Raw genomic sequence first — 12,985 nt, 5'->3', positions numbered from 1 at the left:
TGTGCTGTTGTGCTGCTGTGTGCTGTGCTGTGACACCAGTGAACCGTCACACAAAAATGAGAAAGGCAGGAACGCCTTATTTACTGCTTGCTTTTATTTGTATGTATACATCTATTTAGCCACTACTTACTTCATTTAATATCAAGTTAAATGTAAGTTTAGGCTAATATTTTCATATAACTATGATGCAAGTCGTATGTGTGCTTTAAGATTGTGATGCTGTTTAGCCGACTTGACTAGTGTTAGGAAGTTATTTGCAGAAGGAAAGTTGCAGTCACTTGTTGAGTTTAACGGCAGCACCAGCAACACCAGCAGCTTGACATCAGTCTGATATCCAAGTGTTTCAGCGCGTTTTGCCAGATGGGTGAAATCAGCAGCCTTCTCTTCTTCAATATAGTTTTACAACAGCGCTATCTTGTGGCGCGAGAGGAAGTGAGGCGTTAGGCTACTATGAATGTGGTAGATGCTATGAATTTGGTAGATGCTTTTTTTAAAGTGTCTTAATGAAAATGTAAGCTATATTGTGTATTACCATGTGCTCAGCTAACAAAAAGGTTTTCTAAGAACGTTTTGCTAACGTTCCCATTAAGTGGAAAACGTTAGGCTATTTCTGAAAGCTTTCTGAACGTTCAACACGTCCATTTTTAAACGTTTATAAAAAATTGTAATGGTTATACGAACGTTAAATGAAAATTCCATTGTATAATTTTGTAAATATAACTTTTGAATGATCTTTGCATTTAAAAATGTTAGACGAACGTCAAACATTTCAGAAAAAAAAACGTTCCATGAAAGGTGTATAAATCATGAGTTTGTGCTGTTTTGAGGACATTATTAAATAACACGTACCTTTGAGCGAACGTTCCATTAACATTACTGGAGAAACGTTAGTTCATAACTTTGAGAGAACCCTGCCAAAATTATGAGAATGTTGCCTGTTAGTTAAGTGTGTTCCTTAGGAATTAAACCTTTGACTTTCTCTATCGCACCAGTTGAGAAAGAAAAGAAGAGACGTGGATAGAGATATTTTTGTAAACATACAAACTCATCAAATGGCACAAGTGATTCATTTATTCACTTGGTTTCAAAGTGAATGATCAGTGGATAATATTACGTTTCACAGCCAAGATATTACAGGTGCTCAATCATATATTTACATACTAGCTTTAGTATTACTGAATAAATTAATTTTACATGCACACTTACTTTCATAACATTAATATCACTAAGCGAAAAGTAATGCATTGATTAGAAAGTTGAATCAAACAACACGCTTGGCATTGAATGAAAGAATAAAAACAATATTGGTTATATTATCGGATATATTATGAAAACCCAGTTATACATACAGTACAAGCTTTTTGCATGAACATGAATAAATGCCAAGAATAAATTGATTTAATAAGTGACTTGCATTGCTAGTGCATTTCTGACAAGCTACATAAACAAAAATAAACAATGTCTCATGCATTTTCTTGCTTTTGGCTGAAATAGTTAACAGGAGTGTAAGCTTCATTTTGAGCCTCTTTCTCCTATACTTGTTCACTGCAGCAGGACTATGGTTCATTTCACTTCAACCCACTGTATATCAAACTGGCAGTGATACCCTATAGATATTAAAACACATTACCATCTTGCGCTGAGAATACCCATGCTTTCCTGTAGTAATTTCATGTGCCATTAGCAAAGCCACAAAAACCAACTGCTTCTTTCTGCTTTCAGTTACTGTCTAGGTCTTTGTGTATTCCTACCTTGCCCATGCTAACAGACTTCATGCACCGCCTGTAAAAGCTAACAATTTGTGATTGGCCGAGTTTGAAGGCCATACTCATAATGGCCATGCCTGTGATAATAAACAAAAAGGTAACCATGAAGTAATTTGGGTGTTCAGGCACAATGTCCCCAAAGCCAATGGTGGTCAAGGTGATGAAGGTAAAATAAAAGGCATCAAAATGGTCCATCTGCTTCTCCCAGCATCTCAGAATTTGACTGCAGACCACCATATACGCAAATACTACCAGCAAGATGACCAGCAGAGGGACTTTAAAGCGGTCCATCTCCTGTCCAATGCCAATGAATAACTTGGAGCTGGCTTTTGTGGGTGGCATACGGTCGAGGTCTGGGCACGAGCAAGATTTTGTCAGAGCGGTTTTGAGCTTGAAGTTCTCCTTAATAATCATGCGGTCAAAGATCTCTTTGTTACGTATCTGCAAGGAAGTGCGTCTGAGGGACGACTGGGTTTTTATCACCTGTTGAATGTTCCTTGTCTCGTGCATCACAACATCCAGGCTGAATATATAGGTGCCGTCGGTATCAGCACCTTGAACTTGTTTTGGAGATGATGCCTTTTCATGCCTGTGAATGCATGAGCAATGTAACTTCCGTTCTCTGAAGAACAGGCTGAGGCGAGAGTACGCTTTAGAAAGAAGAACAGCTAAGATATCTCCCACATCTGAGATGACTAGCAGCATGAGAGGAATGCCCACCATCGCATACAGGATACAACCCACCTTGCCTTCATAAGTCACTGGATACATTTGTCCATAACCTGTTATACAAGAAAAACAGAGCAGAACTGACAGTTAGAAATACTATTTCTTACAGAATTTCCACTTTTTTTCACCTATTAGACCTGGGGTGTCCAATCCTGCTCCTGGCGATCGACTGTCCTGCAAAGTTCAGCACCAACTCTAATGAAACACCTTTAACTTTAGCCTTTAACTTTCAAGTGGTCCTGAAGACCTTAATTAGTTGCTTTAGGTGTGTTTGATTAGGGTTGGAGCTGAACTTTGCAGGACAGTCGATCGCCAGGAGCAGGATTGGGCACCCCTGTATTAGACCAATGGGTCTCAGCACTGCCATCTGCTGGATGTCGTTATCAGTGCATCAGTAATGCAATGTATAATAATAATGCATAATAATAATTTATTACTTTATATAATGTGATAGCCTGAAACTGTCCTCATAATATGAAGTCATACATTTATTTGAGATTTCATGGTCACATGGTTGCTATATTTTATTTGATCAAGTACTTTCTCCCCAAAGTTCACCTGTTTTGCTGTCCCATTTTGTCCAAGCATCAAAGCCAAATATGTAAAAATTTGAAAGCAATCGAAAACATTAGGTTGTTTAACATCTGTAATTGCTTTGTCAGACAACAAATAGGTCTCATTGTTGCCACTGTTTGGGTAGGTGATAATATCTATTTTTTTCATCAGAGCAAGTGTCAGAGAGATTGGTGTAAAAAAGAATACGATACAGAAGGAAAGTAAGAGAAAGAGAGATGAACTCATCTGAACTCATCAGCCTCAGTTGCCTCAAAAACCAATACTCATTAAAGTTAACTGCTGAGATAATCAAAGATATACGCCCTTCCTAGATAACATAATGGACATCCACAGCAACAGACTGCTGCGCTTGGCACTTTTGCATAATGCTTTTCTGCAAGAAGTCCTGAAAGACGAAAGTTTACATTCAATTAATATCTGAGCTGTGGTTAGCTGTGACTTACAATCAGAGTGGAGAGAGATTTTTTCCCCATCCTCCACAGCTGTGAATGTAAAAGAATACATTTATGTCACAGAATACAGACAAAAGATGTGCTTCTTCCATATGATTCTGTATAGTAAATCATAATTTGATTACAATGCCTCTCTGAAGAGAGGCCCATTAAAGGTTTACTGGAAATGGTTTTGCTGGTGTGGGCTAGTGTGTAAATAAGTTAGTGCATAATTCCGGACTCTGCCCCTCTGTATTGGCACACTGTCTGTATCTTGCTGGCAATTGCTTGAAAAGCACGATTATCTTTGTCTGAAACTTGCATTTTCCATCCATGGTCACAATATTTTTTGCTACAGCCTAGTCAGGCAGTGGGCAGGTCACCCGAGTTTAAATCCTTTCTTGAATTTCCTATGCCTCCCTGTTGTTTCCAGTTTCATACACTGTCCTATCTAAACATCTCAAACTGAATATGTTTTGAGAAGTCTCACAGGTTTGAACAAACGTTTTACATGTTTAGTTTTTGAAGTTTTCTACATAAATTATTCTATTTTCAAATGTCTGCTCTGGGAGTAGGCCTACTAAAAAAAAAAAAATTTGGTGAGTGGATACGAAATGCAAAAAGGGCAGATTGCTTTACGGCAGAAACAAATGCACATGTAAAGCTATACACCGTAATAATGACAGTGAATTCCACTCACTTAACAGTATTGGGCACCAAAGTCGCAAAAAATACACAAAACTACATTGATATTGACAATTTAAAACGTAATATTAATATTTGTGTTTACTTACAGCTGTGTCAGTTAAAAAAACTTTGCAGGATTGCAGGCTCTTGATAATATATTTCAATATATGCTTGTTTGGCAAGTGCATAATGGTAGAGGACCATAACCATATCATCTACATAATTTATCTCTCAGCTTAAACCTAGTTTTTGCCCATTGTATGAATAATGCAACACAAACAAAATCTAGAAGTCTTTTTTCAGTGTCTTACACCTTAGGAGGGTCATTCAGTTAATACTTACTGATATTAATGGATAGCCGGAAACACATGATTTAATGAAAAAAGTCCAAAGTAATCCTTAACATGCTGATGGCGACACCTGTTTTCTGTCTTATAATGGTTAGGCTGGTAACTGTGGGCAACAGTGCAATTGTGTGTGTGCACTGCAAGAGATACAGCCAAAGGTCAGAGCTTCTCAAGCAAATAACAAACTCAATGGTGCACAGAACGCAACAACACTTTGAGACAGACAGACTTAAAATATCTTGGTTCAGGTTAAAACACAAGAAAACAGAAATCTTTACAAACTTTGAAGTGCCAGAAAAACAAGACTACTCACCTACAGTAGTGAACAATGTACAGCAGAAGAAAAGCGAACCGTAGAAGCTCCAGTTCTGATACTCCCTTTCATTACGGAATTTGGTCAACATATTTTCTATTTTACTGAATAACGCTTCCTGTGTTGAGGCATCTAATTAATAAAATGAAACGGGGAACAATGCTAATTAAAACGTAAGCCTAACATAAATAGCCTACGTTCTTTAAAAAATACATAAATATTTACATTACAAGTGTACATTAGAGTATCACATCAAATAAATCATAGAATCATTTAAACGCAGCGAAACAACACAAAGCCTATAGGTTATAATAAATCATACATAAGCTCGAGGTAAGACCTGTGTGATTCTGCACCGTCTCCACCACTTTACGCGCCACCACACTGATGTTCTCCGGCTCACTGAATGGTTTCTTCTCAATGTGTTGAAAGATCTGCGCGCCTAAAACCGCATATAAGATGAGTGATAAAATGAGGAAAACATGAGGAAACAAACGCCAAAACAGTCTCGCGCATCTTCTTTTTGAGTCTGACTTTCGTCCCTCTTCGACCTCCACGGACATCTCTCAGAAGCGATAATGTCTGAGGAGATGAGACTGTCTTCTCATGGAGCCGGAGGAACACCACCCTGCTAAACCACAGACCTAAACTGTCTGTTTAACTTAATGTTTAATATCTTAAACAATTACCTCACTGGAGTCACAGCTGTACGCCCACAAAATACCTCGTTAAACTATTGTAGCGTTTCAACACACAACTGATTAAGAAATAGCCTTACAGTTCTACGAAGAGACAACAAGCAGTGTATCTCAGCTGGGAAGTCCGTTGAGAACGCATTGAGAGCGACAGGTGCAGATGTGTCCAATTTGAGCCTGAATGCTGCCCTTGAATCCTGACTGGACATTTGTCGTTCCCAAAAAAGCGTGCCTTTTTTTGTCCACATGAACATATGCGCAAACATTGTTTTTTTGTGTTAACAGTTGTGAAGCTAAATCTATAGTTAGGCGAAAGTGTTGAATATGACAGTAGGCTACTTGTGATGTTGACGTTATAGAGAGAGGCGAACGTTTTCTATGGTTACTTAAGAGGCTAATATCTGTTCGTTTGCGTGTATTAAATATAAATAGCTGTACAAAGTTTTATTCTATCTTTTGTGGTTAAAAGTTCTTATGTGAAGGAAAAGCAGCCAACAAGTAGCCTACTCAACACCTCTGGGAACTCCTTTAAGATACTTTGAAGAATCGAAAATATAAAACATATTCAGTGTTATTTAACAAGTTTGGTTGACTAGGCATAATTCCAGATTTGTGCTGCTATAACTGTCTTCAGTATTTACATAGTGTTGAAAATAATAAAAATAAAGAAAACCCACTGAAGGACAAGGTGTATCCAAACTTTTGACTGGGACAGACGGACAGACAAACAGAAAGACAGACTGATTAGATTTTTTAAAGGCACAGCTATATCCAGAAATATAAAAATTGTATTTAACTTGAATATTAAAATATTACAATGCTCATCACACATCAAAATGATTTTCTTAGCTGAGTGTTGCTGGTCATTGATTTCAGTGCCTGTGAATTTTATGTGTGGCCTTTTACTAGTATCTTCACATCTTTGAATTATATCTGACCATACTGCCATGCACTTATCTAATACATCTGACTCTTGTGCATCTTCAGTGTTTCGACCAGCAGGGTTATACAAAAACTGCAATGGATGTTAAAGATGCACTTGATGGGTCACTTACAGCTTATTAACTTAAGTGATACGCTTGAGGGGAAATGACCTAAAGTCTGACTGAAATCATTCAACTTGCTATAGCTGGACTATACACACATATCATGACTATCTATGTCAGCACACTTCTGCTCTCACTTTCACTTCACATCAAACTGAATCTTAAAACAGAAGCCGTGTGACTGCACTTCACAACCCATATAAAGAAAACCATTCTTTGTATATACCTGGCTTTGGAATGCTGTCAGAAGCTTTGACAACTCTGTCTGGTTAATGTTCTAAATGACTAAATATTTATGCAGAAAGCCATAGTGTTTGCCACCCACAGAGTCCAGATCAGCTACTGGGCAGATGCAGCTTCTTCATGGTCATTGTGGAAAATTATGTCATTTTGTTGGTCTGTAAGCAATCCCATATAAACAGTGACATTCCTCAGTTTGAGACTTGTGTTTGAGTGTGGTCCATCACGGGTGAACACACAGGGACGTTCTACACATCCTCTAGCCCTTGCGTGTTTGTTTATTTAATATCCTTGCTTAACTTCATTGCAAAAATCTGATTAATCCTCATGAGTCTGAGTTTGTATATCATTGGGACATGTGGCATTGTTTTTAGTTGGGCAATAAATGAAAAAATAAAGCCTATGTTTAGCCAAACTGCCATTTCTTTTATTTGAACATCACAGCAATCTACATTTACTGTTGGGATGAAAGATATGCTATTTTCACCAGCTGGCTGAATAGATTAGATTGTTTAGATATCACTCAAAATAATATGTTTATGAAACAAATCATATGCTAATGATTTTTCAAATACTGTTTTGAATTAGTTTGCATTTGGATGACAAGTAAACATGAAGGTATGGAAGCCCAATTCTACCACATAAGAAACATAATTTGATAAAATGTTATAAAACGATTATAATTATGATTTCATCAAATGACATTTCTTTCTTATGTGGTAGAATTGGGCTTCCATACCTTCATGTATACTTACATTAAAGTCAAAATTATGTGATAAAAAGCCATAAAACACAAGATGTAATTATGAGATAAAACGTTAATAATTAACTAATGAAATAAAAATTTAATTACGGATAAGTCACAAAAAAAGTTTAACAAAAATGGGAACACAAAAGGACGAGGCAGGAAGACGGTCCACACAATAGGGCAGGGCACACGACAGAACAGGCTGGTCGGGGATGAGGGTAGCTCCAGACTCTGTGGCAAAAGGGGACTAGATAGCAGCTCAAGGAACCAGACTTGGCCCTGGGGGATGGTAACTCTTGAAGCACCAAAATGTCTGTCAGGTCAGAAGAATCAGTAACCAGGGAGGACTCGGGAAGCAGGGCAGGAACCAACATGACAGATGCACAAAGACAAGAGAACAGGAGAAACAAGAGATAGACACAGATCAAAAGTAAAAACTTTTGAGACTATGACTAGGGAGATATAACATTAAAACTGAAAAAGAAAAACAAAAAAAAAAAACACTAGAAATAATTAACTGGAACTTATGAAAACAAAAGGATAACAATAGGAAAAAGCTAGGAATAAATGACTAGAACTACAAACAAAATAAAATGACAAGACAGCAACCTTCCCGAAACTAGAAAGAAAATAAAAAAAGGACAAAATCTAAAGGTTCAAGAACTAAAATAAACAACTAAACCACAAAGACTGGAACTATAGACTAGACTAAACACAGGAAATAAAAACTAGAATTAACAAGAGGGAAACTAGACTGGATGCACTATACTGAATAGCAAGCTCTAACAAGACTAAAGACACACGCAAGGTGACTGCACACCAGACACAAACAAAATGAACCAACAAAGACCAGAGGGACATGAGCACAACATAAAGGGAGCAGAGCACACGAGACTCAGGTGAACACAATTGGACAAACAAGGACTAAACAAGGGGGTGTGGTGATTGAAAACGAGGCAAGACAAGAGGAGCACATGGCCAACACAAACAAAGACACAGCCATGTGCTCAGGCCCAAAATAAACAAAGACAGGACAGACAAGACTGTCAGGGCAGGATCCTGACACAGGGCAAATTAGCGTAGAGTCACAAACAAACAAACAAAGCCATTGATAATCAGGTGAATAGAATCTGCTAACACAGGCACAAAATAGGGTTAAGTCATGCCTCTTTGGGGCATTAAATAATGGCACAAATAATACCAATAAATTTACTACCGCAAACCTTAGCAAATCACCATGCATGATTCATTTAAATCTCTCCCATCAGTTTTGCACCTCAAAGGGAAACTCCCAACAAAAGCATATGCGACAAGGTCAGTTGCAAAAATAACTGTCCACACCTTTAGTAAATCCCAATGTTAGTTTTCTATTGCCAAAAGAGGTTTGTGCTGGTGCAAGCTGTTAGTAAATCTGGCAGCAAAACAACAAGGTGACAAACATGATAAAAATATTAATATAAAGAATCATTAAATATGTCTATGGCTTACTTCATGAATACTTCAAAAACACTATACTTGCTATTGTGGAATAGTTAACATCCACTCAATATACTCTCAGGATGAGTGATGCTATGACTAGATCTAAACCATCTAAATCTAAAAAGTCATTGTCAGGCAGTAAGAGCTGATGAAGAACAACAGTCATCTAATTGATTCTTGGAATACAGTAACGGGAAAAAATACAGACAATACAGAATATTACATTTTTTATTCAATATCTGCCCCACTCCTTGTCTCATATTAAGAGATTGTTTAGCACAGGTTTACATTCGACAAAGTAATTTGACAATGCTGGATTTATGACTGACAATGAAAAGGAAACAAAACAACAAAAAACAACAACATGCATTTAGTCATAAGCCAACACTCTGTTCACTTCTCATGTCAATCAGTTGGCAGTCAGCTTAACAATCTGGATTTCCCAATTAAATAAACAAACGCTTTATTATTTAGAACTTCAAATCTTCTATATCCCAACACTGGTTTTTATGACGTATCCATGGTCTCCCCCAAAAAATAAACAAATATAATTATGTGGCATATAGCAGCCATCCATATCCACACTAAATGTTACATTTTGGCTGCATATTGGTACATGTCACACATTCACAGGTCTGATTCCACTGTCAGTTTCATTTGAAAGACAAACCATTAAACCATCATCATCAGTCAGGCGGTTACTTGGGGGAATAATAAAACGGTGTTTTTGCCTTCCGCGTTAATTAGCGTGCAGGTCACTGAAGTGCAGTGTGTTGGAGAAGTGTGTGGCTGGGCATCATTTTAAAGTGCTTCTGATTATACTTTCAGTTCTAAACTGTTGTACATTCACACTCCAGAGATTCATTCAGTCGTTTTACAGGCCTATCATTCGGTCTACCTGTCACAAATAACACCAGTTTTTATTTGGTTCTTGCTCCAGAACATTTACAACACTTCCGACTATTTAGCAAGAGACTTGATGATTCCCTTCGGCTAGCAGAAGCACATTTTGAGCAGACACACTTCACATTAAAGAAGAAGCCCTCGAATACCTTCTTTTACCAAACTTTTATAGTTGAAAGGTACACATATTAGGGTAATTTACTTTGACAGATGAACATGTTGTTGCACAGTATACAACAATATTACATGTTATTTAATGTACAGATTACCCCATCTACACACACTTACATCATTAGAGTAATATTGTAAAAATTCAGTCTGTATAAATAAATCTTTTCTGACTTTCCTTTATATTAGGATGGTTTCCAAAGCCTAGCTTTGATTCTTTATGAAAACTATTTTGCAGTAAGAGACTGAGCTAACCTCGTGATTAAAACTTTGGTGCATTAAATCAGTTAACGAAACACACACTGAGACCAGTCACACAAGATGCGTTCTGGCACACATCTGCACCACTTTTAGTTGTTTTGCTATGTAAACATACCCTACACGGACATCTCTGAATACAATCGCTGCGTTTTGCATGTTAAAAACGGTTAAACTATTAAAACATTTCGTTTCATTCCACTACGGATACCTTTTTTTGAAAGCAAAAACATGTCCTGTATGAACAGCCCTTCAGTCGTGACAAAGTTTGAGCAGTGTTTTGTCAAATGAACACTATATCCTGATGGAAAAACGTCAAAATTAGTCCCTCCTATATTTCTTCTGTATTCTGTTTGCTAGACCAATGGACGATACTGAAAAGAAAAAGTAAATCTTCAGTAATAAATAACTGAACACAATCATCCAATTTTAAACACTAGGAAGTGTGATTCGAAGGATTGTTGTAATGTGAAAGGCAGAACTGACCTCCCACATTCAAAGCTTCTATAAAAACATACTGCCTCCCTTAATGATCACAGGCCAAACGAAACATTTAGACATTCAGACAGACAACATTGCGGGTTAACACATTATATAAATGTTTAAAGCATCTACAAGGTAAATGTACTGATGTGTGTGTGTGTATATATTACATGTGTATGTACTGTATGTTGAAATATATATATCTGTGTATGGAAGAAAGGCACTAGAAAACACTGAAGCTGTACGGGTCCCAGCTTTCAGGAAGGTACAAATCTAAAAAAGATATTCTATTTGGACGACACTTTTTTGGGAAAATAAACCTGCGAAATATTTAGAAAAAGTCTTACTCCAGAATGAATACAATTACTACAAAAAGCTGCTTTTTAAAAAGAAAATCTGTTTCTATAAGGGTTCCAGTTTATTCAATACAGTTTTGGCAGGTAAATTAACTTTAATGACATATTCCGCCAGACCAAGTCCATCGAGAAGACAGCAAAAAGGCTTAGGTCTCTATCAGACCAAGGCCTGGCCATTTTTAACCATTATAAAGAGCAGCAAATCAAATCCAGTTGTTAGACGCTCTGCTATGTACATATACATACCTGCTAGGGACATTGAAATGCTTCAAATACTACAAAATGATCTGTGTATAAGCGTCACAGTGCTCAACCAGTTTTGCAGGGCTTGACGGGAAGAGTAGTTTCTCTTTTAGAGTCTCACAGAGCTCCAGCCAATCAGGAGCCATGGGTCATGACTCACGCGAGTCCAGCTTACTGTACTTAACCCGGGTGCACGTCATTGTTCGCAACAAGAATGGCAGCTGGTAGTTTCGAGGCACAATGCCACGTACATTACTCTCAAAGTATTGGAATGGACCGAACCACCACACACGAGAGAACAGGTTACCAGTGGAAATTTCCTTTAGAGCCTATAGAACAGCAGAAGAGATTAAGTTAGGAGAATTAATAGACAAAAAATGTAATCCCACAGTTTTCCAGAAAGAGCTCAAATGCAGATGTTACTGGGTAAAGACAGTTATCCATCAACTGTAGCAAAAAATTTTTTAGCTGCACATCTTCAGAAACCAACTACTGGCTTGAAGAATACAATATAATCAAAAGGTCATCAATGTATACTATAGTAAGTATTTATTTTTTTCATAATATCTTATTGATAAAGGTCCATTTTATATATTACACTGTTCTTGATTTTTAAATATTATTTAATTACTTGCAATTTTTTGTGCCAAGTTATATTGTATATTCTTTTTCTTGTCACTACTTGATTTATGTATAAATCTTTGTATAATGCGTATATGTGACCCTGTACCACAAAACCAGTCATAAGGGTAAATTTTTCGAAATTGAGATTTATACATTCTCTGAAAGCTGAATAAATAAGCTTTCCATTGATGTAGGATAGGACAATATTTGGCCGAGATACAACTTGAAAATCTGGAATCTGAGGGTGCAAAAAAAAATCTAAATATTGAGAAAATCGCCTTTAAAGTGGTCCAAATGAAGTCCTTAGCAATGCATATTACTAATCAAAAATTAAGTTTTGATATTTTTACAGTAGGAAATACACAAAATATCTTCATGGAACATGACCTTTACTTAATATCCTAATGATTTTTGGCATAAAATAAAAATCAATAATTTTGACCCATACAATGTATTTTTGGCTATTGCTACAAATATACCCCAGCGACTTAAGACTGGTTTTGTGGTCCAGGGTCTCACATGTATTATTATTATTGTATTGTAAATATTGTAATTTTATACAGACATAATATATGTATATATTATATACAGACATAATCATGGCAATAAAGAATTTGAAACTGAAAAACTGAATCGGATTGTTTGAAGAAGTATAGTGTAATTTATATCATAAATAAATAAATAAATCTCTTAGAAAATTGTTAATTTATAACTGATTTAATTTAGTACATAAATAAAAATTGAATTTAGACTGCAATGAATATACCTCTGATACCTGAATATAGCTCATATTTGAGACACAGTTACAGCATGATTTTTTAAAATAAATCTTGTATGAATGATTAAATAAGCACAAGATGCTTAAATTCAGTAAATAAGCAAAGATTTTCTAG

At 36.5% G+C, this 12,985-nt stretch overlaps 3 protein-coding genes and 1 long non-coding RNA gene across 4 annotated transcripts in view; 1 reads left to right on the top strand and 3 right to left on the bottom strand.

Annotated features, from left to right (window-relative positions):
• The window catches only part of LOC107583555 (PDZ domain-containing protein 8-like), a 64,995-nt gene extending 62,208 nt beyond the window's left edge, over positions 1-2,787 (top strand). Inside the window, exon 6 of the transcript XR_001609050.1 lies at positions 2,761-2,787. The gene's annotated coding sequence lies outside the window, so the exon portion shown is untranslated. The remainder of the gene's footprint in view (positions 1-2,760) is intronic.
• On the bottom strand, positions 1,718-5,412 carry kcnk18 (potassium channel, subfamily K, member 18). The gene is made up of 3 exons (XM_016269938.1): positions 5,190-5,412; positions 4,850-4,981; positions 1,718-2,548 (listed from the first exon to the last, which is right to left on the bottom strand). The coding sequence occupies exons 1-3, from the start codon at positions 5,410-5,412 to the stop codon at positions 1,719-1,721; spliced, it is 1,185 nt and encodes a 394-aa protein (XP_016125424.1). The 3' UTR covers position 1,718.
• A 3,857-nt stretch (positions 5,413-9,269) lies between these two features.
• sgms1a (sphingomyelin synthase 1a) overlaps positions 9,270-12,985 on the bottom strand; it is a 20,239-nt gene continuing 16,523 nt past the window's right edge. Inside the window, exon 6 of the mRNA XM_016269818.1 lies at positions 9,270-11,797. Coding sequence (XP_016125304.1) covers positions 11,618-11,797 — 180 coding nt within the window. The 3' untranslated portion in view covers positions 9,270-11,617. The remainder of the gene's footprint in view (positions 11,798-12,985) is intronic.
• The window catches only part of LOC107583554 (uncharacterized), a 9,375-nt gene continuing 5,659 nt past the window's right edge, over positions 9,270-12,985 (bottom strand). The window contains exons 2-3 of the long non-coding RNA XR_001609049.1: positions 11,002-11,013; positions 9,270-9,490 (exon numbers count right to left, since the gene is read on the bottom strand). This is a non-coding gene — a long non-coding RNA (uncharacterized lncRNA). The remainder of the gene's footprint in view (positions 9,491-11,001; positions 11,014-12,985) is intronic.

This window comes from Sinocyclocheilus grahami, unplaced genomic scaffold (genome assembly GCF_001515645.1).
Source record: "Sinocyclocheilus grahami isolate Dianchi unplaced genomic scaffold, SAMN03320097.WGS_v1.1 scaffold54.1, whole genome shotgun sequence".
Lineage (NCBI taxonomy): Eukaryota > Metazoa > Chordata > Actinopteri > Cypriniformes > Cyprinidae > Sinocyclocheilus > Sinocyclocheilus grahami.
Note: the sequence above shows the minus strand (reverse complement) of the source record. Positions and strands in the feature narration are given on the sequence as shown.